The sequence below is a fragment of the Abramis brama genome (genome assembly GCF_963993115.1).
Source record: "Abramis brama genome assembly, chromosome: 10".
Lineage (NCBI taxonomy): Eukaryota > Metazoa > Chordata > Actinopteri > Cypriniformes > Leuciscidae > Abramis > Abramis brama.
In genome coordinates this window covers 25,954,027-25,981,129 of record NC_139972.1, presented here as the reverse complement: position 1 = coordinate 25,981,129, position 27,103 = coordinate 25,954,027, and the positions used below count along the sequence as shown (strand labels likewise).

At 33.8% G+C, this 27,103-nt stretch overlaps 1 protein-coding gene across 1 annotated transcript in view; it reads left to right on the top strand.

Annotated features, from left to right (window-relative positions):
• The first annotated feature begins 1,841 nt into the window (after positions 1-1,841).
• Positions 1,842-27,103, top strand: part of dgkb (diacylglycerol kinase, beta) — a 62,476-nt gene continuing 37,214 nt past the window's right edge. Inside the window, exons 1-18 of the mRNA XM_084126726.1 lie at positions 1,842-1,949; positions 5,115-5,244; positions 7,725-7,801; positions 8,095-8,245; positions 9,146-9,283; positions 9,909-9,958; positions 11,254-11,328; positions 11,414-11,533; positions 11,964-12,081; positions 12,730-12,818; positions 13,092-13,208; positions 13,468-13,566; positions 13,643-13,741; positions 15,787-15,860; positions 17,330-17,404; positions 20,146-20,231; positions 21,930-22,019; positions 23,139-23,299. Coding sequence (XP_083982852.1) covers positions 5,175-5,244; positions 7,725-7,801; positions 8,095-8,245; positions 9,146-9,283; positions 9,909-9,958; positions 11,254-11,328; positions 11,414-11,533; positions 11,964-12,081; positions 12,730-12,818; positions 13,092-13,208; positions 13,468-13,566; positions 13,643-13,741; positions 15,787-15,860; positions 17,330-17,404; positions 20,146-20,231; positions 21,930-22,019; positions 23,139-23,299 — 1,689 coding nt within the window. The 5' untranslated portion in view covers positions 1,842-1,949; positions 5,115-5,174. The remainder of the gene's footprint in view (positions 1,950-5,114; positions 5,245-7,724; positions 7,802-8,094; positions 8,246-9,145; positions 9,284-9,908; positions 9,959-11,253; positions 11,329-11,413; positions 11,534-11,963; positions 12,082-12,729; positions 12,819-13,091; positions 13,209-13,467; positions 13,567-13,642; positions 13,742-15,786; positions 15,861-17,329; positions 17,405-20,145; positions 20,232-21,929; positions 22,020-23,138; positions 23,300-27,103) is intronic.

The window sequence follows — 27,103 nt, the reverse complement described above, 5'->3', positions numbered from 1 at the left end:
AAATAAAGCTGTTCATTGTTTGTTCATGTTAGTTCACAGTGCATTACCTAATGTTAACAAGATTTTAATAAAGTATTAGTAAATGTTGAAATTAACATTAACAAAGATGAACAAATGCTGTATAAGTGCAGTTCATTATTAGTTAATGTTAACTAATGTAGTTAACTAATGAACCTTATTGTAAAGTGTTACCGATTTTTTTTACATACACACATATATATATATATATATATATATATATATATATATATATATATATATATATATATGAAGAGTTCAGATGCAAAAGCCTCTAAGTGTCATCTGAAATTTTCTTCTAGAATTATCATTTTTTATCAAACTTGTATATTTAAGTTCAGTTATTTCACTTAAATGACAATTAATAGGTCATTTTCATTGCCATTTAAGTGAAATTACTGAACTTAAATATACAAGCTTGATAAAAATGATCATTCTAGAAGAAAATTTCAGATGGCACTTAGAGGCTTTTGCATCTGAACTCTTCATATATATATATATATATATATCTCTATATATCAGTTGAAAACAGTTGTGCTGTACATATACTGTGTATGTGTGTATATATATATATATATATATATATATATATATATATATATATATATATCTATATATATCTATATATATATATATATATATATATATATATATATATATATATATATATATATATATATATCAGTTGAAAACAGTTGTGCTGTACATATACTGTGTATGTGTGTGTATATATATATATATATATATATATATATATATATATATATATATATATCACAATTGTTTTCAACATTGATAATAATAAGAAATCAAATCAGCATATCAGAATAATTTCTGAAGGATCATCAGACTGGAGTAAGGACGAAAATTTGGATTTCTAAAAAAATATTCTGTATATAATTTGTAATATACAAATAATAATATAATATTATTTGTAATATTATAATTTTATATTTAATATTTATTTATATCATTTTTATATTTAATATGCTGTACATAATTTTATAAATTGTAATTATTTGTGCTACAGATTTTTAAAAACATAATCTTTGAAAAATATTCATACTTAAGTATGGATAATTTGTTTTTAATTCAAGAAATATATCTTTGAAAAATTATTTAAAAAAAATAAAAAATGTAACTAATTATCTGCATATTTGTAAATGTGTTTAAGGTGTTCTAAGGTGAAAAAATATAATCTTTGAAAAATATTCAGAAATGTTTTAAACATTTCCAAAAATATTCTGCATATTCGTAAATGTGTTTAATTTGCTCTACCATTTTTTTAGTCCAAAAATATACATTCTTTTTATCTTTTTAAATCTTTAAGATTTTTATCAGAAAATAATATATATTTGGTTAATTAGATTGCTTCTCCAGAGTCATCATTAAACAAAATGTTAATCACTTTCTGTAAGACAACACAGTAGAGCAGCAAACCCAAAACATGACCCTAAGTATGTTACTTAAACTGCAATAGGTCAACACTAGTGTCATTTCATGTTTGTTGATGTTAATTGAAGTTGAAGTTAATATACAATATTACACAACATTTTCATAGCAGGGGGTCCCTTGGATGAGAGTCTGGTGGGTCTCAACAGCATCACCAGTACAGGTACACATACTCACCCTCATAAGGCTGCATATTAATGTGCAGCATATCCTTCCAATATCGCATCCTAGATCCACTGCCTGCTAAATGGCAAGATGGAGAGATCAAGGGGAAAAAGAAGAGGGGAGGGGGAGTGTGTGATGCGAACAGAGGCACGAGAACTGATTGTTGCAGATGAGTAGATCGCTCTCCCTCTCTCCAGCGCTCCTCTCTCATGCTCATTTCCCCATAGACACAAACACAGGGATTCTCGCAGATGATGCAGGAACATGTATAACATTCCTGCTGGATCACTGCTGTTGACTCCGAGAAGCATCAGGTGAGTGGAACTCCGCATTGAGCACTGGTGTTTGTGGGAAAGAGGGAATCGTGTTCCATCTGTTTCCAGTGACATCATGATGGAGCTCTTGACTGTATTTTCATTGCTTTATTCCAGGGTTGTTGATATGACTAATGGTGCAGGGTTGAATATGCATTATTGTATGTAATGTTTTGTATTGTGATCATTTAATGCTATTGTAATTTGTCACTTTTGTGAGCCTAGCTTGTGGATATAATGTATTTCAACCATTAAGGTCAAGACGAGGCCAAGATTATCCATTTTTCGTACCCCGAGGTAACGCTGAGAAGAGTTTGTTTTGGTTTCTTGACATGACAGGCACTTTTATTCATAAATAAAGACTATCTTTCAGAAAAGACACTTGCTCCAGGCACTTCCTGCTCTTGTCACAGAAAGTTCGAAGGCATGACAGGATGTGGAATTGAGTTGCAGAGTTTTCCTTCAGTTTGAGGAATGCTTCAGGAATGGATTAGTGCATGATCTCATTTTATTCAAACTTCTTTTTCTTGTGACAGTAGTCATCTCTTATGAACGTATAAATGTTCTTGCACAGTAGGCCTACATACTTAAATGTGTTTTCTTGTTGCAAAACCATAATAATAACAGGTAATACTGGTTATGTCAGGGCACATGTGGTTTCTATAACTATAATATTTGTTATGAAAATAGTAGCTTAAATGCATTTAGAAACTGATGTGTGATTTATCAGTACTATATTGCTCATTAGCTGATATTAGAATTGTGTACTTTATTGTCATGGGTCAACATTGGATATTGTTCTCATTTTCTCTATTTTTACCTTTAGATTACCATTGCCATTATCTAACACTCACATTAAGAACATTTTTAACATTATAATACCACAAATAATTTTATAAAATTAAGTGTAATCTTTAATAAATCTTAAAATGAATATCCATTTTTCCTACTGTACAATGCTTTGGTACATAAATTCACATGTAGCATTTAAATTGATCAATACTGTTTTGTTTATCATTTATTTGGACAAAATAATATTGAATTTTAATATTTATCAGACTTAACATGAAAATAATTATTGTCTTGTCGGTGCATCCTTTCTGTACTTACTCTCTTAATAGATTATTGAGTTGAAGTCTACAATATTTCCACAAAATATCAGTTACTACTACAGATGTTACTACAGTAAAAACATGATCATTTTCATAAGGGATACCCAGATATTTGTCTAGATTTTTTACAGTAGATGGTCTATACCCCTTATGAAACTGATAAGACAATAATTATTTTTATGTTATGGCCGATATGGCCAAATAAATGATAAATAAAACACTCACTTGTAACTAGTTTTTTTTCTTTCTTCACAATATGGTTATTCTGGAATAACTCACAAATATCTACATTGGATGTTTAGCTTAAAAAGCTTTATGATTTCATTTCATTTAATTTTGGATTTATGTACACTACTGTTCAAAAGTTTGGGGTCAGTATGATTTTTTTTTTTTTTTAAGAAATGAATACCTTCATTCAGTAAGGACACATTAAATTGATCAAAAGTTACTGTGAAGACATTTATGTTACAGATGATTTCTGTTTCAAATAAATGTTCTTTCGAACTTTCTATTCATCCTATAACCCTGAAAGATATTAAGTATTCAAATATTAATATTAAAAATATTAAGCAGCACCACTGTTTTCAACATTGATAATAAAAATAAGAAGAAATGTTTCTTGATCATCAAATCATCATATCAGAATGATTTCTGAAGGATCATGTTACACTGAAGACTGGAGTAATGATGCTGAAAATACAGCTTTGATATATTACATATTAAAGGTGACACATTATGCCCCTTTTCACAAAATGTAATATAAATCTTTGGTGTCCCCAGAATGTGTCTGTGATATTTCAGCTCAAAATACCCCCCAGATAATTTATTATAGGTTTGTCAAATTTACCCCTTTTTGGGTGTAAGCAAAAAACGCTTCGTTTTTGTGCGTGTCCCTTTAAATGCAAATGAGCTGCTGCTGCCCGCCTCCAGAAGACGGCCGATACTTTACACGAGCTTCGGACAAAGAGTACAGAAGTACTTCTATACTCTTTGCTTTAGATACTCTGTCTCTGTCAATAACAAAACACTCGAATTTAAGTCAAATTTCAGAAATAAGTAGTGGAGTGCAGCCTTACGGAGAGACTCAGGAAGAGGTTGCAACTTTTAGACTGAACCTGGACGTTTCTGAATGGTAGTGGATACATTTATGTAGCCGTTCATCTCATCCACTTGCACGTATACTGTCATGTTTAACTGTACACAAGTTGACACAGTTCCCTGATGTCTTTATAAGACAGAGCTGACATTTTTTGGTCAAATAGTGTTCTGTGCTCGTCTGTGCAGACAACGACAGAACAGTTTGCATGCTTTGCTTGAACTTTTGTCAATGCGTTAAAACTGGTGACACTGTTGTCGCTTGCGAAAACCAAATGGCGGCGCTGTGGGTGGAAACGTGCAGATTAAGGGGCGGTAATATTATAATAAGATCCACCTCCTAAATCAAAGGGGAGCAAAATCTGATCGGCTTATTTTTTCACATGCTTGCAGAGAAAGTCTTACCAAAACAAAGTTACCATCGTTTTCTGGGTTGGTAGATGTACCAGGGACCCGATTATAGCACTTAAACACAGAAAAAGTCAGATTTTCATGATATGTCCCCTTTAAAAATTGTAATAACATTTAACAATATTACTGTTTTTAGTGTGTCTTTGATCAAATCAATGCAGCCTCGTTGAGGATGAAAGACAGTTCCATAGTGTAATTAAAACTGTTGGGAACCTGTCATGCTTGTACAGTACAAATCAGTGCTTCACATCAATCAATGCCAGTTACTGAGGTCCAGTCTAACATTGACTTCAGTATTGACTGGCATGATGTTACATAGCTATTTGATTATTTGTTGTTGGCACGTGTGACACATAACCAGTTCTTGTTGTTCTGTGATGACCGGTACCAAGCACAGAATCACAAAAACTGGTTTACACATATATGTGAATAATTCTAATTCTATATTTGACCTTGATGGTATGTGCTTGAGTAACATGACACACTGCAATGATCAGTTTTGTAAAATTCACAAGGATGACTGACAGTTTTCTCATTCTCTCCTCAGAGGCTGAGCTGGTGGATCTTATTCTGGAATGTAAACCGAGGCAAAGAAACACTGGGCATCATGTCTAATGAAGAAAAATTTGTCACTTTGAGCCCGAACGAATTCTCTCTTCTTCAAGACTATGCACAATGTAAGGCCTTTGTTTTGTTATTCTTCAGTTGGTTAGTTTAGACCACATTTGTCCAATATTTGTTTATCAATGTGTCATTTATAGTTCAATTCAGTTATGTTTACTTAAGAACATTTTTGAGATGGGCGAGTCAAATCATACGTTTAAAAAAAATTCTTTAATCAAGATACATTTGCTTGAGAAGAAATTTACTTAAGATATTAAGTCTTGTATAATGAAAAATGTATTAAAATTAAGTGAGTTTATACTTCAAACAAGAAATAATATCTGCCAATAGGGTCTGGAAAATAATTTAGTTTTCCCTTAAAATTTTTTGTTTTTCTGACTCTAATGGCAGATATTTTTTCTTGTTTTAAGCATAAACTCACTTAATTTTGATAATTTTTTCCTGGAAATAAGACTGAAGTCATTTTTTCTTCTCAAGTAAATGTATCTTGGTTTAAGAATGTTTAGATATTTGTACTGGAAAACAAGACAACAAATATTTTTTGCAGTGTACTGTTTAAATTCAATTCATCATTCACGGTTTATTCTTCAGTATCTCCAAAAAGCCTCTAAAGCATCTAAATATCCTTGCAGAGACACTGACAGGCTGCCAGTTCACAGGAATAAAATTCGAACCATTTAACACCAATTTTGTGCATGTGTCACTTAAGGAAATGTCATTTCCTGTCTGGAGCTTAAGGTTAAGTCTTCAGTCTAATCCAATCGGTACCAGACTATGATGGGAGAGAAAATTCTGACTGACGGTTATTAATTCCACTAAATACATAATCCATCTATGATGAATGTTGATTCCTTTGAGTGCTAATGCTGTGGTGGGAGTCAGTCTGACCGAAGTGTCATCTATAATCTCTTTTTGGAGGAAACGGTTAGTAAATCTCCGTGTTTGCTGTCAAAGTTTTTTTCCATCCATTGGAAATGTATTATGTATTATATTTCCCATTAAGATAAAGAGATAAAACTATTATTAGACCGTTTTAGTAGCAAGAATCTGCTTGACATAACAATAATAAAGGATCTATTGCACACCAATTCAAAAACGACCACTTAAAGATCAAGATACAGATGTGCGCCATTTAATTACCCCAAAACCTGCATTCATACATAACAAATCCACTGTCAAAGAGAAGATCTTTCATTATGTATGCAGAGAACAGAGATCTTCTGCATTTAATTGAGTAATCTGAATAATTGATGCCCCCAGAGCCCGCTGTTTCCTGTGCCAGGCCTGGGCTTCTCTCATTGTGATTGGCTAGCATGCAGTACGACAATATGGGCCATTAGTGAAGAGGAAGGAGGGATACATCTCTCTGCAGCTGAATGAATGTCTGCTAGGTTTGAAAGTTGTGAGCTCTACCATCATCAGACTCAATGATAGAGATGATCTGATCTCCTCAAAGTTATGCTTTTTTACATTTTCAAATTTCTTTATTGTTGCGGTTTGAGCATAAAAAGGGTCTAAAAAGTTACAAAACACAAGGTCCACTACATAGGGAATTTTTCTTTATATCAGTAAACACTGTTTCTGAACTGCCTGAAACGCCTTGTAGGAGCCATAAGTACGGTGGCCGAGAAGTTCAAAACAAGCCACAATTTTATATATGCAATGGAAAGACTAAAAACAAATTAACAAGTTAGAAAACACAATAACAAGTCAGACAAAACGGAAAAGGTAGGTATATGTGGCGAATGGAATACTGACCGCTGATTGGACGAGACATCTGTCAATCAAGACATGCAGAAAGTACAGCAGACTGCGGCAGGAGAAAGTCGTTTTGCGTGTGTACTGTATGTGTAAATATTAGAGCTGTCCGGCTAAAATTTAACCGGCTAATTTAGTGCGATTTATTATGGAGAAAAAAAAACCCTTTTCATATTAAAATCTTTCTACCACTAGCTGGTTTGGTCAGACAAAATTAGAACTCGATCTGGTAAAGCAGGAGAGTGGCGTGTAGCAAGAACAGCAGATTTAGCTTTTGACGCGAACAACCTGAGTTTGAGTCTCCCTCGAGTGACAAATTGTAATTCACAATATTAACTTCTTGTTTATTGATCTGTATAAAATTAATATCACATGTGGAAAAAACAGCACTCTTGCTTATGCGCTTAACTATAGGCTACCATGACAAAAGCTCATGCAGGGGCATTGCCCCTATATCTGGAAGTTTAGGTTTATTTTTGTTCAATTTAGTGTTTAAAATGTTATATTTTTGTTTAAAATTTAGTGTTTATGTTTGTTTTTTGCAAAGTGAGTGACATACAGCACAAACTTTTGAATGGTAATGTAACTTTGCCATATCTAAAAAATGCCAAAAGATCTTCTTCCTTCAAACATCAGACATGTTTATCATAAAAAAGTTTTTTGGGGCATAATTTAGCACTACATCAACACATCATTGACCCTTAAATGTCATGAGCTAAATTTCCTTACACTGTCTTAACTGTTATCTTCCTCTTATTTTACTCCTTTGTCACAGACACAACAAAGAAACTAAGAGATGTTCTCCAGGAGTTTCATGGAGATGGGATTCTGGCCAAGTATAATCCTGAAGAGGTATTGCAACTATTTATGCTCTTGTGAAGCACGTTATATTGCAGTGTTCATGCTGAGCTAAGAATGCTGTACTGGACCGAATGTTATGATGATAATCTAATTTCAGCAGATTTTTAGAACCATTACACTATATGATGTTTGTATTGGGTAATGAAACCATTGTGTTTCCATAAATGCTTGGCATCCATTTACTGAAGATGCCTCTTGCTTGTCATTTTGATGATAATGCCTGATAATGCAGTTATTATGTTAATATGAAGTATTAACCGAGTAACGGGGGAAATCACCTTCAGCAGGAAATTGACTTTGAGGGTTTCAAGCTCTTCATGGAGACCTTCCTGGAGAATGAACTTGCTGTGGATTTCTGTCAGCATCTCTTCCTCAGTTTCTGCAACAAAGACCCCAAGCCAAGCACCTCCATGATGGACAAGCAGAGGATCATGGGTAATTTGGGTCTTCCCAATCACACAGGCTGTACAAACTTATGCATTTGAGAAAAACTACAAATTGAATATACTGTGATATCTAATCAAGAATTTACCAATAAGCTACACTGTAAAAAAAAAAAAAAAAAAGTTGCTGCCTTACATTTTTTAAGTACAATCAACTTGGATATTTAAGTCATGTCAACTTAATTACATTAAACTGACTTAAAAAATGAAAATAATCTTGTATAACTTATTTAATAAAAATGCTTAACTTATTCTGATGAGTTAAAGCAGTGTAAAAAATGCACTAAATTGATCAGAAGTGACAGTAAAGACATTTGTACAGTTACAAAAGATTTCTATTTCAAATAAGTGCTGTCCTTTTGAACTTTTTTATTAAGCAGCACAGCTGTTTTCAACATTGAGGATAATTGTTTGAGCAGCAAATCAGCATAATAGAATGATTTCTGAAGGATCACTTGACACTGAAGTGTACTGGAGTAATGATGCTGAAAATTCAGTTTTGATCACAGGAATAAATTACATTATATAATATATTAAAATGGAATTTAAAATTTTTACATTGTAATAATATTTAACAATGTTTTGTTTTACTGTATTTTTGATCAAATAAATGTAGCCTTGTTAAGCATACAAATTTCACTGACCCGGTAGTGTAAGAACCGATAATGTTGGCCACATATGCACACAAAGCAGTTATATTTAGTTTATTCCTTTTATTCAGTTTTAATTGTATAACTTTGTCTTAAACGCAATAGAGCTGCAACAATATTCCAGGACAACAGTTAGACCAAAAATGGAGATTCCAGTGATTTCTAGTTTCGGTTCTTGCCAAAACATAGCAAACACACAGAAATCAATGCGCTTTAAACATACTCAAATTGTGCTTTACAAGGTCTAAAGCTGATAAAGGGAAACTGCACTCCGCCAAAGGTGACAACCTTGTCCGAACCTCTCGGCACAATCCAGCTGAAGAATTTGATTTGCTATCTCTCTCTCCTGGAGGGCGGACGACCAGAAGACAAACTAGAATGTAGGATCACCTACTATACCATTACATTTTTATTTAAAATAACTTAAAAGTTCTTTTTGATGTGGAAGAAACTCTTTATATTGTGTTGGTTAATTGGTTGTCAACTGAGTTCCAAAATGGAGAAAACATGAGGCTGTGCTGCCATCTACTGGCAGCTTTTGTAATTGTAATTCTAGGCTGCTAGTTCAGAAACCTGTTGCTATGGGCAGACAGAAAGACATGGTTAAACTGCTGAAACGCTCAGATTTTAATAACCTCTGGCTGATAGCACTTCTGAGTCATTATTATGAAAGAAAGAACAATCGGTTTGCATAAAGGACGTCTGTGACGTGCTAGTCTAGTTTAAATTGTGCTAAACCTGATTAAACTGACTTCTTGAGAGATTCTGCTATTGGCTGAGTTGCTGGTTTCCATGGCAACACCCACTTTATGATGCCTCATAGCTTAGATTGCACTCTGAATTGTGAAGTTCATTACATAGATATCCTTTTTTAACCTATTTTGAAGGATACAGAATTTGCAATTGAAACAGTGCTCCTATCAGATGCATAAATTATCCTTGGATTAAAACTGCAGTGTTTTCTCTTTTTCAACCTCTCTCCATCTTTCTTTGTTTCTGTCACAGTTATGTTTCGGCTTTATGACACCGATGGGAACGGGTTTTTAGACAGTAAGGTGAGACCTCATCTTTCCAGCAGTCCCTCCAGTTTATTACCGTTTTAAGTCAAGTCAAGCCCTCTTTATGCAGCACTTTATACAATACAGATTGTTTCAAAGCAACTTCACAGTAATAAACAGGAAAATAACAATCAGTGATGCAAACTTCTTTAAATATGAGCTAAATTCTAATTCTACAGAAGACATTAATGTCAGTGTTCAGCTTGAGTCAGTTCAGTGTTGATTCAATTCAATTACAGTTTTGATGTTGCAAAAATTGTCAATTATGAAGCAGTCGATTCAGCTACTCAATTCAGTTCAAGTTTTATTCTCATCCAACAGTATCAGGGCAGTCAGATCAATAATGAATTATTATTGAAAATTAAGTGTCTTTTAAACCCCTGAATACGCCACCTAGTGGTTGAACACTGAGTTGTTTTCATACACTAAATGATGGATGCTCAGTTTTGCTCCTTTACTGATGAGTTTGTTTTCAGACTCTGTAATTTTTGAACGAACTGAAAGACATTGATTACCTGTGTCATGTGTTTGATTAAGTTGGAAGTAAAACATATTTTTGTAAAAAGGTAGATCTCGTGGTGCAGGATTAAGCGTCCCACATTAAGGAGTCTTTCCACCCTGTTACATTACTTTTTTACGAAGCAATGTGTAACAAGGTGGACCTTAACAGGTTGGACGTTTTAAGCTAATAAAGCCCATTGCACTATAAAAAGAGTAGCTGCCTTAAATTTTTAAGTACTACCAACTTGGATGTTTAAGTCATTTCAACTTAAATTACATTAAACTGACTTGAATTTTTTTTAAATCATATGCTGTAATCATAACTTATTGATCATATAATTTTTTACAGTGTACTAGCTAGGACAGAACAACATGCTAGTAGAAGATTTACTTTTTAACAAATATATAAGATATATTTTTAAAAAGAAACAAACATTTTACTCAACTGAAATGAGTAAATGCTTGTTCACATTTAATCTAGAACGACAATAACCATCGTGTTTAGACAGTGCACACAACGCCTCTGCACTTACTCCTGATTTCTCAGTCAATAAATGGGAAAACAAAGTAACTTGCGTTACTTATTTGTCGAAGTAACTCAGATATTTGATACTTCAAAAAAGTAATCTGATTACGTAGCTTGTGTTACTTGTAATGCGTTACCTCAACCCCAATTTTTTTATCAGACGCAAAGAAATATTTTTTTAAGTTAATGCGATTTCGAATGGCGGCCTAGATCTTTGTGTAGAGTTGCATTGATGTAATGCAGAAAGTTTGCTCTTCTTGAACAGGAACTGGAGCACATTATCTCTCAGATGATGCATGTTGCAGAGTATCTGGAGTGGGACGTAACAGAACTGAAGCCAGTAAGATTAAATTGAATTTGATCCTGTTCAGAATTTGATCATGTTTTCCGATTATTCACTTTTTTTTGGTGTGTGTGGGGTGTAGATTCTGGAGGAAATGATGCAGGAGATTGACTATGACCATGACGGGATGGTTTCTCTTGAAGAGTGGGTCCAGGGTGGCTTGACCACCATTCCTCTGCTAGTGCTGCTGGGACTTGAAAATGTGATTACCAGTTCAGTTTTATATATTTATATGTGTTTGTCCAACTACCCACTAGTCAGTCCATCCATCCATCCAGTCCACCTGTCTCTCCATCTAGCCATTCATCTAAGCCAGAAGAACAGATTCATCAGTTGATAAATTGATGTTACATTCTCCTTACCCACTAGATGGAGTCCTCCACTCATTTTAAATGCCTTGACAGCTGCATTAGTGGTCTGGTGTCTGATATATTTGGCATGACCTCCAAATTGTTAAAGATGCATATTTGACACTTTTCAAGACATATCCCAGTAGGATTCCAGAATCGCCTTCATCTGAATGTTGTAATGTTTTTCATTACAGTTGTATTGTCATTGTCAAGTCCTCATTGATGTCTTATTCTCATTCTCTCACTGTCATCTTTGTCTTTCTCATTCTCTCTCTCTTGCAGAATGTAAAGGATGACGGGCAGCATGTGTGGAGACTGAAGCACTTCAGTAAACCTGCATATTGTAACCTGTGTCTGAATATGTTGATTGGATTGGGAAAGCAAGGCCTGTGCTGTTCCTGTTAGTTCACAACATTTATTACATTGATCACTAGATGATTCTGTTATTTTTTTTATTTTTTGCCTTATTCGATAAGTACAAATTGACAAATACAAGTAAAAAATCATGTGATTACTTTCATTTGGAATATAAATAAGTTGGTGTATTAAATATCTCATCTTTAAACAAATGCAATCAAAGATTTGAAGATGGTTGTGAGATAATATTACATTTATATATATATATATATATATATATATATATATATATATATATATATATATATATATATATATATATATATTTATATACATATATATATATATATATATATATATATATATGTATATATATATATATATATATGTATATATATATATATATATATGTATATATGTATGTATTTCTATACTTACTATAAATATATATATATTTTCATACTTTGGTGAAGTAGATATAATTTAAATAAATAATATATTAAAAATGAACAATAAAAATATGTTTGATATCAAATAAGCAATTATTCAAAATGTATAAATATTAAAATATAATTAAATACACATTAAAATATTTCAAATTATAGAGATTGATAGACTAGAAACCAGTAACAAATCATCCAAACATTCTACATTACTTTGTGAATTAATTTTCTGTCTGTCTGGTTTACAGTCTGTAAGTACACCGTTCACGAGAGATGTGTGGCTCGAGCCCCCCCGTCCTGCATCAAAACATACGTCAAATCCAAGAAAAACACAGAGGTGCGTCGAATTGTAGTGTTTAAAAACCAGCACGCTTGGATCACCAATGTTCCACGGGGCTTAGACCAAGGGTTTCTTTTCAGCTAATGAAATTAGAAAGAAATTCTCTCTAAGCATTGCTAATTACATGATTAACCTGGTTTAAAAAGAGACCCAAATACACCAATGATGAGTCTTAATCAAAACGCATACTCCTTTGCCTGTATTTTCTTTCTTCCTTTCTTTATGCTGTGTATATATAACAAAATGTTTTTTTTGAATACTGTACTGTAGATTATGCATCATTTCTGGGTTGAGGGAAACTGTCCAAACAAGTGTGATAAGTGTCACAAAACCATCAAGTGTTACCAGGGTCTTACGGGCCTTCATTGTGTCTGGTGCCAGATTACTGTGAGTTTATCACTTTCTTTCTCATTACAAATAATTTTTACAGTTTTTATGGTCTGAAAATATAATGAAGTTTTTAAAGGCATGTTATCCAATCATTAAAGTTATTTTTGTGAAACTTGCACACAATTTAATTGTATAGTAGACATACTTATTTGATCAATTCAACATGTAGGCCTGTTTAGTAACATTTCTGTAAGTAAAATTATATTGTTGAATTGTCTGATGTGTTTTAAAGTTATGTTCTCCTCCTACACAACAGCTGCACAACAAGTGCGCTTCACACGTCAAACCCGAATGTGACTGCGGACCACTGAGAGATCACATCCTTCCTCCAAACACTATATGTCCTGTTGTACTGGTAATATCTCTTATTTCTGTGATGGTTATAGAAAGCTCAGCTCTTTTAGATGTTTACATGTGACCTTTAACTGCAGGAGAGACAGTCTACTTTGAGAAAAGACTCCAGCCAATCAGGAGGCCGGGGGGAAATACAAAGGACCAATTCTGTATCAGTGGATGGACAGGGGCTACAGGTGAATGACACACTTTCACACTTTCACACATACTGTAGAGTGAAATGTTACTAAAAGCAGCATGTCCATTTCCTGCAGATTATATCAAACAAAACTGTGCTTCCCTAATGCTGTCTGGGAAGTTGACATGTCCTTGGGTAACATGCATTTAAAACATTTTATTTAGCTATTTATTTTATAATTATTATGCATGCATCTTATAACATCTCATATTAATTAGGGACATTATTGAATATTAAAGTGAAGACAAAAAGGCAATTAAAAATGACATGTTAACTAAGGATGCGCTTATATTAAAATATTTTATTTTATGTATTTTTTATGTATTATTAATTATTTTTAATTATTTGATATGGCTGATATCCTACTGGATAAATTGCGGATATTCAGATAGTTTGCTGTTTTGTATAAATAAATAAACAATAAAACAGGTAACAACTAAAATCATTCGTTTCCAATGATACAAGTGAATTTAGCCATTATAACAAAACATTATAATACACAATATAAGGTGTTTTCCCATAATGGATATTCATTTTGAGATTGGCTAAAGATTACATTTATTACATATCAAGTACATTTGAAAAAATAATTTAGTAACTGATATGCCACAGATATGTGAAATATTGTGCATTATTCATCCCTGATGAAACTGAAATATAAGTATATAAATAAAAAAGGTCCATTAACGTAATGTGGACCTACTTTATATTAGATGTCTTTAACTATGTACTAACATTTAAATCACTCAGTGCACTTATATGTTTTTCATTGTACAATTATTAAAAAAAAAAAAAAATACCTGCATGAAATTACCTTTACCTGCTTAGCATTTACCTGCTGTAATTAATTTCTGCAGTTCATCTATAATTACACTGTTGACTCGTTCCTTACCCTTAAACCTACCCATACCACCAAACCTGTGCCTAACTATACCCATATCCCACCTCAATAGCAGCAAAAGTGTTTTGCAATGCAATATGAACACAATAAGTACATTATACCTAACAATAATTATTTTTACATAAATACTCAGTACTGTAGTTTAAGACACTTAATATAAAGGGTGACCCATAATGTTATAATGATGAACTTCCTAGTGAAGAATCATCAGCTATTATAAGTTTCGGCCAAAATTACAATTTTATCTCAAAATCCCACTTTGTGCAAGCTAGTTTGCATTCTTAGATCTTAACTTGGTTGAGGCAACAGTTAGGCTGCAATGACCCGCCGTGAATGGGCGTTGTCTGAGCATAGTAATGACAGAACGAAAAAAGACGAATCATGTCCTGGGCCATCCATCTTGGCTGGCGGCGGCTAACCAGTGTAATAATCAGGATTATTATTTATAATTAGAGGAAGTAATGGATCACTCGTCGCCGGACGGGCAGCTCATTAATTCACCTGGGCCTGCTGGGATTGTTTCGATGGGATCCGTTTTAAGTGCTTCATCTGAGTCACTGTCCACCGGAAGACGACTCACACTCTCTGGATTAGTTTGTGCGTGCATTGTCCGCTCCAAAACCCCACAATCATCATGCATCCATGCAGAAAAGTGACTCATGGTCAAAGACTGTCATTAATGACTAAATATGGAGCTGATTACTGAGGTTTGCTAGATGCGTCTTATGACGTGGGTTTTCGTGGCTGGGACATCTTAAGACTTTTTGTAATGAAGAGTTATTCTGAGCTCAACAACATTTATGTTATACTTTAGGTAGTAGGCCTCTTTTTATAATTAAGAAAAAAGCGAGAGAGAATTGTCAAATTGCTCACATAAAAATTTCAGGTTTAGATGGTGAATGAGAGATATTAGACAAGATTTGTTAAGCAAAATCTTTGTAGAAAAGATATTTTAATAATTAACGTTAGTAATGGTGCACATTGTCTGACTTTTGCACATCGGTAATACATTTAAGTGTGTGGATTTAAGGATGTTTTGTGTGATCCTGAATCCTGAAGGACAACAGCTGATTTAAAAGCTAAATCCACTTAAAATCTAAATTACGATATGTAATAATGCTTTTCATCACTTTATTCTGTAGATTACTTCTTCAGAAGGAACTCATCCACTGTTGGTTTTTGTCAACCCTAAAAGTGGAGGCAAACAAGGTGAAAGGTGAGAACTGTAAAATATGGTGTCATATTTAAGGAATTGACGCCACAGTATTTTCATATAGTATTTCAACAAACTTGAGTCAATCTGTATAATTTATCGGTCACTTGCAGTTAGTTTGACACCAAATTTGCAGCCTCAGTCATGAGCTCAATGGATTTTCTGATTTCCATAAATTTGTTGATGGAACTGCTTTAAGTTTCAATTCTATTTCTGGCAACTTAAAAGATGATCTAATGATCTAATCAAATCAGTTCCAATTTAAAACCCATTTTTGGCATCCTAAAGATCCAGATCAAATCTCATTTCCTCTTAATGGACCACATTGAATGAGATGGCTATGATGTCAAATATTTTATTTTATCCATCTTATTAGGTGGTGACAAAATCCTTAGTTTCTATTCAAATTCATTCAACCACAACCATCTTATTTTTTGAAAATTACTGTAAAAATATTTTAGTTTTGTTACATTTACAGTAAAAAAAGTGCCAGCGGTTGTTGCCGGAAATTCACAGTAAAAAATACATTGAAAATGTTTTTGGTATTATAGAATAGCATATTGGTGCCTGTATATTTTACAACTTAAAACAGTGCATTTCATTAAGTTATATAATGTTAATACGGTACCAAAATCTGCTTTTTATTTGCACTGATAACCACAGTACCGTACTAATACAGGTGGTAAAATAAAAGCAACACAATGATTCATGAACTAAACTGTAAATGTATCAAAAACACCCTAATGTACCTTAGTGATAACAAAAATAAGAAGAAACAAAACTATTTTTATAAAATACAGACATATGTGATGTCACAGGGTCTTATCCTGGAAATGTCCTTTAACTGTTTTTTTTTGCCGTAAATGTTACGGTAATTCATAGTTTTACTTCCAAATACCATAAATTTGACTGTATTTTATTTTAAAAAAATCATATAATGTCATGTTAAACGATTTTTTTTGTGCCATAAACTGTACTGTAAGGCAACTTGCAGTTAACCAATTAACAGGTTTTTACTGTAGCAATATTACAGTTTTTTCTGTAAAAATTCTGCACAAGTTGCAATAGTTTTCTTCCCTATTGCGGTATATCTGAGTGAAGCAGCTTCTCAAACAAGAAAAAATGTAGGGCGGGACTTAATTTTGTCCATCGGGAATTGATTGGATGGTTTGATGGTTGTGGTTTGCTATTGGCCGATCCCATGTGAGTGACAGGTTGTAAACGCATCATCAGAGAAGATAAGACATGTCAATGCAAGCGGGAGGGGAGTTATTTTGATTAAAGATTATGAGGGCACATTAATAAAAAATAATAATGATGTGCACAGATAAAACATTTATAATAAATATGGTAATATTCCATAAAAAACAAGATTTTGATTTCATGGTGACTTTAAAACAAAAGTAATTTTATTGACATTTAATGTAATTTTTCCTAGTCATTGATTTGTTCATAACTTCTGTCCTATCTAGGATCTTCCGAAAGTTCCAGTACCTGCTGAACCCTCGTCAAGTCTACAACCTGGCCAAGAACGGCCCCATGCCTGGGTGAGTGGCAATATCTTAGCATTCTAACAGAAGCTGTCTAGCTTTTTGTTGCGGCACATTCTCAGTTTATGATCATACATAAGAGTTACGACAACCCGACGTTAACAATATATTGTATATGCAGACACTGCTTGATGGTAATGTGCACTAATTCATGCACGACAATCTCTGTCTGTGTCTTGGCTGCAAATGTAGACATTATTAAAGGGTTAGATCCGCCATCACAAACACTGCACAGAACAAAGCCAGGCTGTGGAAGTGTCCAGTGCTGACAGTCAGCTGGTCATAATAGATTCATGTTAGTGTTAGTGTGTTGCCTCTCAGGGCCTTGTGTGATCACGCATACCATCGGTGGTGTCAATCAAATGCACGCAACCATGAAGGCTCTGTGATCACTGACTGAATTTGTTATTAGTATGCCAGCGATGTGGTCACTTTTGAGTTAAGTGCACAGCCGTGAGGGCTGTGACAATATTCATTGATACTATATTTTGAAAATGAAATTTTAAAGAGCAATAAAGAAAGTGGAAATGTTATTGTGGGATGTTGCCATGTAAATTAACTAGGGGTGAATATTTGGGTAGACAGAAAATCGATTTCATTCACTGTTCATACTGTAGGTTATCGATGAAATTTTTGTGAATTCAGAACAATTCAGTATGAGTTACAAAGAAATTTGATTCGATTTAATTAGTGATTTGATTCTGTACGTGTATAGGATTCTTTAAATAATTGTTGGCAGGGAAAAGTCATACTACTTATTTGATATTTTTATATTGATATTTCTCATATGCTAATAAATAAAGGAAATGAATTAAGGAAATGGGTCACACTTTAGTTTAGGGTCCAATTCTCACTATTAACTAGTTGCTTATTAAAATGCATATTACTAGAATATTGGCTGTTTATTAGTTCTTATAAATCACATACGGTAGTAATGCCTTATTCTGCATGACCTTATTCTACATCCCTTAATCACACCCACTACCTAAACTGAACAACTACCTTACTAACTATTAATAAGCAGAAATTAGGAGTTTATTGAGGCAAAAGTCGTAGTTAATAGTTAGTTAATAGTGAGAATGGGACCCTAAACTAAAGTGTGACAGGCAAATGAATATATTTTGTACAAGATTGCATTAAATTGATTAGTACTGACAGTAAATACATTTATAATGGTACAAAATATTTCTATTTCAAATAAATGCTGTTTCGGTTCATCATTCAAAGAATCCAGATTTTTTTAAAATGTATTATTGTATCAAGGTTTTCACAAAAATATTAAGCTGCACAACTGATTTCAGCATTGATAATAATAGTAAATGTTTCTTGAGCATCAAATCATCATATTAGAATGATTTCTGAAGGATCATGACACTGAAGACTGGAGTAATGATGCTGAAAATGCAGGAATAAATTACATTTTGAAATAAAATAGAATTTTTTTTTTTTTTAAATTGTAATCATTTTTCACAATATTACTGATTTTATTGTATTTTTACTGTAAATGCAGCCCTGGTGAGCATACATTTATAAATACTGTAACAAATGTATTGCTAATTGTTAGTTCATGTTAGTTAATGCATTATCTAATGTTAACAAATGAACAAAGTGTTACATATACTTCTTTCAAAAACATTAAAAATGTTTGCTATTGTACCAAATCTCAATTAATTTGATTTCTAGCATCTTACATTAGTTATACAAATCAAATGGTTCACGATTAAAAAATAATAATATTTCAAGATCGATGCATATGAGTTGTCACACTTTTTACTCCACTGAATATTTCCCACTGTAGGATTTTTTTTTAAGACTGATTTCTGTCCAATGGTTTAGCCTCTGATTCATTTTACCTAGGTTTTTCTGATTTTATAAATGCACCCCACTGAGCAATCCTCTCCAGAAACCATTTAGTGACCTTGTCAGCCAATTTGCTTTTGAACTTATTGATTATGGTGTTTTGAAGTCCTACTGACTAGGTCAGGTGTAGCCTATGTATTGACGTTTCTCTGCTTGTGGAAAAGATAGATTTTGACTTTATGCATTGACAGTCACATCTATTGAAATAACACATGAACTTGTAGTCATGTGATGAGAATGTGACATTTCTTTGTCAAGGTGACTGTCAGGTGTAACTCCGGGCTGTCCTGTCAATTACAGGCATGGCTAACACAATTAGAGCAAACTGAGTGTTTGTTTCTTCATACTCAAACATCCTCAAAGTTGCTTTTTTCATGCGATTGGTCGTCTGTTTTTGCTGTCTAATATGATTTACCAAGCCTGCATGTCCCAATAAGTAAAGTAATTGAGAGTCTTATATTGCACGCCACTCTACCATGTAAGGTCCCTTCATGCGGTTACAGCTTTATTATTGTGAAGGAACGGAAGACGTCGTAATGAACATTGTCTTGGTAGATCTGATTAGCTTCTGAACAGGCTTTGCTTTCGAAAAGATGGATTTGCATTTGCATCGCATTTGTTAATAAAGGTCTAATATGGTGGAAAACTGAGTATATGTAGATTTTTCAAAATGTATAATATATCCTTTTATTAAATATAAAATGTATTATTCTTTGTAATATATATTTTTACTTTTTATTATTGTTAGAAAAAATGTCTATTGACTATTGTTGTTATCTTTCACTAAATGAATTCATATACAAGACTTAACAGTTGTACAAGTATAAAGTTGTGGTTAAATATTTTTTATTTAAATACGTTAACGCTTTTCATTTCAGCTTAAATTTCTTTCGAGATGTTCCAGACTTCAGAGTCTTGGCCTGTGGTGGAGATGGGACCGTTGGATGGATTCTTGATGTAATAGGTGAGTTCAGATGATGTGAAAATTGAAACCCAAAACACACACATTTTTCAACTTATTGTTTGTTTTGGCCCTTGGTCATTAGAGCAATTAAACGCTGGATTCATGTGGATCTGGGCTTCCATACTGTTGCCATATTGTAAATTAAATCCAGGAAGTTTTCATTATAGATATAATAAAAACAGCAAGCTAAAGTTAAACTTCTAAACGTAATGACATCTGCTGCAAAAAAGGCTTTTCTTGTTGTTTCAGAGGTTCTTTTATACAGAAGTGATTTTGTTATATTTGTCGGAATAGTCAAATACTTGTTTTTCACAGAACTGAAGCTATTACATTCGTGTCTGTATTTTCGGGGCAAATAGGATGATTATCTTTCTTCAAGAAATGGCATATTATTTATATCATCTGAAGAATAGTCTCTGAAGGTGATTTATTTTTATTTTTTTAGACGACTGTTTCCTCATTTAGTCAAAAATTGCCTCCATTTTTTTTTTTATCAATCAAAACAAAGACCGAGTAATAGACTGGATGCTTTCAGAGGAGTGTATCAGAAAAGAACCACTGTATTTTGACATTGCCATTTATTCCATTATTCATTCATACACAGATTTGCATACATATATACTCTAGTTTGTACATACAGTATACTGTATATGTATATGTTTGTGTGTATACAGTATATAGTTACTAGCCACTCAGCATTTTAACTGGCCACAATTTTTTTTGTTGGAAAGTTACGTTTTTTTTAGGGGTATGACGATAAACATGATACACGAGATGATACACGAAACTGGGTTCATGAGAACACTTTATTTTTTAAAGAAATCTTCAATGATGAAATATATGGCTGGAATTGTCACTGAAAGTCACAAAATGCAAAACAATGCAGGTGCATTTTGAAATGTTTTAACTAATCTAGGGTTGTCACTAATGTTTATTTTGTAATCGAGAAATCAGTCAATAATTTGATGATTAATCGAGTGAACAATAGCCGTTAAAATTACCTAACATACATATATAATAACAATGAGGCAATAATAATTGGTTCAAATAAAGTATCAAAAGCAAGTTATCATTTGATTTTATTAAACAACACTGTTAAAATACATAATGTTATATTTATAATATAAACAATCAACTTAATCGTATCAATCGTACATTACACATTACAACAATTGCCTTCCGAGGGCACCGACATGGTGATTGTTGCTGTAAAACTTTACAGCATGATCAAATCAATGTTTAATATTGGCCAAACAACATTTTAAAACAACATATTTTTGTTTAATATTCCCACTTGTTTAAAATACCCACTTCTTTACTATATAAATGCTACAGCCACTGTAATTTTTTGTACAAGAACTTGTGGACATCAAAACATATAAAATCAAAGCGAGGGTATAAACTTTTAAAATTTTGAAATCGGGATGAACAATAATTAGCATATTTAGAAATGTATTCTCCTGTGTTGACGTAGGTTTATGTAAATGTTTTACATTACAAATCTGGTTACATTTTTAAGCATCATATAAATTTTAAAATATTGCTGGTTATATATAACTTGTGTGTGTGTGTGTATATATATATATATATATATATATATATATATATATATATATATATATATATATATATATATATATATATATATATTCTATTTATTCTATTCTATTCTATTTCTATATATGTTCTTTTCCATAGATAAATCTAACTATGAACAGAATCCTCCCGTGTGTGTACTTCCTCTCGGCACAGGAAATGACCTCGCAAGGTGCCTGCGCTGGGGTGGAGGTAATTTAAAGGTCCCGTTCTTCGTGATCCCATGTTTCAAACTTTAGTTAGTGTGTAATGTTGCTGTTAGAGCATAAATAATATCTGTAAAATTATAAAGCTCAAAGTTCAATGCCAAGCGAGATATTTTATTTAACAGAAGTCGCCTACATCGAACGGCCCGTTTGGACTACATCCCTCTACTTCCTTCTTTAATGATGTCACTAGAACCGTTTTTTGACTATCCTCCGCCCACAGGAATGCTCCCTCAACTCTACCGAAATTCGTTTATGTACTTGCGCACTTCTTATAACTTACTGTGTTTACTCAGCTCTTACGGTGATTTTCTGAAGTAAAACTGACGCTTCATCTTTTGTGTGATGTACAATAAACTTTATTAAACTCATCAGTATATGTTTGATCATCATTCAGACAGCAGACTTGTAGGCTATTAATAAATAATGGATACATACAAGCAGATGACAAATACGTTATAACCGTAATTAAACTACTAAACTATAGCCTACCTGTTTCATCTCTATACAGCACTCTGACTCTGTAGGCATTATTGTCCGATTCGAAATGAACACCGTTACTGAGAGTTTCTGATATTATCATCATTCCGTGAGATGAAATTGTCCTGAGAGACTGAGCGTGAGCTCATGAAGCTCCGCCCCCTGGGTCGTCCAGCAGCAGCTTATTTGCATTTAAAGGGCACACACTAAAACAGCGCGTTTTTCTGTGCCCCAAAAAATGACAATTTAAACATGCTGTAAAAAATGATCTGTTGGGTATTTTGAGCTGAAACTTCACATACACACTCTGGGGACATCAGAGACTTATTTTACATCTTGTGAAAAGGGGCATAATACGGAACCTTTAAGTCTTTTCCATATTTTAATTTGCTGCACGAATGAAACTTTGTGGGAATCCTTAAACCTACATTCGCACTGTGGATTGATGAGCAAATCAGCTCTTGGTAAACCTCTCATATATTATCACTGTAGTATTTTCACAGATGTTTTACTCATTCATGACTAATTAGATCAAAATATGACTATTTTGTCAGTTCCTTGTCTTTAAATAGCTGGTGCTCAATAGAGCCAAACCCTTATTTGTAATATGACCTTTGGGTTTCAGGCTACGTTGGAGAAAGTCTTCTGCAGATTCTCAAGGACATTGAGAACAGTACTGAAGTGATGTTGGACAGGTGGAAGATCGACATCACTCCACTAGACAAAGATGAAGGAGGAGATCCAGTCCCGTACAGCATCGTGAACAATTACTTCTCTATTGGCGTGGTGAGTGAACGAATTAAAGTTGTATTTGAGGATGTGAAGACCCCATGTGACCCCTTAACAATCAGCATACTTGTACTCTTTCCCTCCCAATAAACAGAGAGGGACTCGCTTTATAGCGTCTGACCGGTGTGCTGGTCTAGTCTATTAACCATGATACAGTATGTGATGACTGTGAGTGGAGTTTATGAATGAAGAAGTGAATAAGGCCCCTAAGTAATAAGACTAAATGAGCTAATCAAGAGGGCTGAGTGCTTTTTGAAATGCCAAGAGCATCTATTACATTAACAAAGCCATCTCTCATCACTGCAGTGAGGAGCAAAGCTTGCCAATTGGGAATGAAATATGCCATAGACGTTACACGGTTCTCGTCTTACCGAACGGCGATCAAACACGTCGTGTGTTGATGCATCTCGGGCCGTCTGAAATCTAATGATGCTTATTACGGCGACCGCATGTCAGCCATTATCCAGAAATGTCAAGGGAAATACGGTAATTGACATTTACAGGTTTGACGGCTCTGTTTTATTTTAGATTTGCACACATCTCAAAAAAAAGAAGAAACTGTAATGAGGGAGACATGCTTGGACAAATGTTAGTCGATGTCATTGATGTCATTGAATGTCATTTCATAAATCAGTATTGATTTATAAAACATTCTGTCCAGTGTTCATATTTACATAAAACAAGTCTGTGATAGATAGACAGATAGACAGATAGACAGATAGATAGATAGATAGATAGATAGACAGACAGACAGACAGACAGACAGACAGACAGACAGACAGATAGATAGATAGGTCTCTGTCTCAGTAATCATTCGGCTACAATTTGTTCTGCACTGTGATAATGAATTTAAAATTTCAATGCGTTGACAAATTTAGTTGTTTGTTTGGATTAAAGAGAAGTGCAAATCTCAGTGGGATCAAGTGATATCACATTCCTATCACATTTTACATGAAAACACAAATTCCTTTTGAAAACAACTGAAAACCAATAGAGATTACAGAGCAAGTCGTGCTCATAATTACTTGGCAGATTATGCAAATGAAAAACAATGTCTTCCGTAATTATGTATATGAACTGTAGGAACTAAACAGCCAACAAATGCAGCTGTTGCCAGACAAGATGGTGCAAGAACATTTTAGCAGAAAGAGGTAATTTAAGACATTTGCAACAAAACACAAAAGGGTATCACAGCATCTGAACAAGTTCTTTAACTTTTAAGTTGTTTAAGTTACCAAATTCCGGTAACAATTTAGGATCCAATTCTCACTATATACTAGTTGCTTATTAAAATGCATTTTACTAGGATATTGGCTGTTTATTAGTACTTATAAATATTAATGCCTTATTCTGCAAGACCATATTCTACATCCCTTAATCACACCCAATACCTAAACATAACAACTACCTTACTAACTATTAATAAGCCGTAATTAGGAGTTTATTGAGGCAAAAGTCGTACAGTAGTTAATAGTGAGACCCTAAACAAAATGGAAATTGGACATGGACATGTTTTATGTAAGAGCATTAAGTAAAAATAAAAAAATAAATAAGCAGAAATGTATTTCTCATATCTTCAAAGTGTTGATGAATAAAAGAAATACAAAAAAATACAAAATCTTTTATAAAAAATGTAAAATCCAAAGACTAACAAAGTTGGTATAAGAAATGTCTGTCATCTGCAACGCATCAACAAAAACTCTCTCAAATCAAAGCTGTTCTTCATATTAACGCTTGTCTCGTTGACTGATCACCCTGTCAAGTGATATTTTGGGTAATTAGGTACCATTTAAATACCAAAGTTGAAATATCCCTCTCTGTTAGACAGGGGGTGTTATCATTTCGGTCAGAGCCAGAAGCTAGAGACAGTCCCTAATCACACAGGATCGCCTAAGATAATGTAGTCTGTTTCCTAATGACCCTGCGCTCATGTCAAAGTCATTACTCTCCCGGTGAAGGCACATCATCTGCCTGGACAAGCCGTAATTGGACTAAATGGTGAACTATGAGAGAACATTACACATGTCCCTTTATTAATTTGGTCACGAGAGTTTTGCAGTGGTAATTATCGGGGAGGGGTGGACAACGGCAGATGAAAGATAGCGAGTGACTGACTGCTGCAAGCCTGCAACTTTAACTTTAGAGTCAATGAAAGGAAATCTGGTGTCTCCTTCATGGACACCGGATGCGATGACGTCTCTGAAAGCTCCTTGGTTTCAGCGCCGGGCATCAAACCAGAGCCAGGCCGAGGGGAGACCGTGCCTTTGCTCTCATGTTTTCATATAATGTGTAGTTTGTAAGAAAAGAGCAATACAATATTTTAGATACACCTGTCATTTTACCTTTCTTCTTGTTCTGCGCTGAAGAAAACGGAGCCTGGTGGGACCCCGGGCCTCTCTTTGCTCTGCAGCTAACAGCGGGTTTAAAAGATGTCAACAGTAAAGGAATTGATTTTTTTGGCTTCCACTAAAACATTTTTCAGCAGTGAGCTAGCAGGGGGTCTTCTGTGTGGAGGTGGTTTCATTGGAGGGGCTGGATTCACAAATGGTCCTATGAGTGTGTTTGGGTCTAGGGGGGAAAGAGAGGGAGGTATAGGAGAAAGTTTCTGCAAGTTTTTTTCTTTTTCTTTTATCTCTGAGCACACCCAAGTTCACTCATGCTTTTGTATTTTGTACAGTGATCTCCCTCCATACATTTTAGCATCATTAGCCACGTTTGCATGGAATGAATCCGAACACTGAATAAACACTGAATAAAGTGATCGGGTTGATGTGCACATTTGTCATAAGCTTCACATTGGAATTGGTCTTTGGATATGCGCACACTGCATGAATACACAGAGCTTCCCGCCGTTGACGTGGGGTGCGTCTCAATTAACTCCCTAGCTTTCTAGGTCGTGAACCAGTATATCGTGTACACTAATTCAGGCACTGGTAAGGACAGTAAGGACCCTGATTCACTACACATTAGGACACTGATGACTCTGTTTCTTGCGACATGACAACTTTGCTTGTTACATATATGCAACATTTCAGCTGTAAATAAATTATAAATGTTAGCTAGATTATGTTCATGTTCATCTTAAATATAATTAAATAATGGTTTGTATTTTGAAAAACATACATCGCGTGTCATTATGTATAGTGAGTTGGCTCACATGATTTATTTTGTGCTTCAGAACTTCCGTTAAAGGAACATAGCAAGCATCGATGCTCCCTGGTTTTTATGGTGCATTGTGGGACTTTTTAGGGAGCGAACGTTTCAGTACACTGGAAGAGACAGATTTGAGACAGCTCTTAAAATGGCTGACTCCCTGATCAGTGCCCTGATTACTGAACTAGGGAGCTGATTGAGATGACCCGTATACTAACCATCATCTTGCCATCGCTTCTTTTCTTTGTTTTAAAAAGCAGGCTTACTATTGATCTATTTCAGGTCTGAAGCAAGGGCTGTCCTGCACCACTTCACAGACAATGAGTAGAAAGAAATGTTACTACAGTCATTTATTAAACTATATTCTGGAAATTTAACTCAAATCTTCTAAACAGTGAACCCTTTTATTGAATACATTTTTTTATTCAATAAAAGAAATATATAATTTTTTAAACTATATTCAACAACAATAACCCGTTATGTGCGTCATACGTCATTACGCTGTTTCTGTTTCTTTCTAATTTTACTTTAGTGGAAAAGAAGCCAAATCTTTTTTAAATAAAAATAAATAAATTATTAAAGCTGCAAGCAGCATTTATCAGGGTTCAAGCATTTAAGCCCTTTAAACACAAAAGCAAGCATGTAACC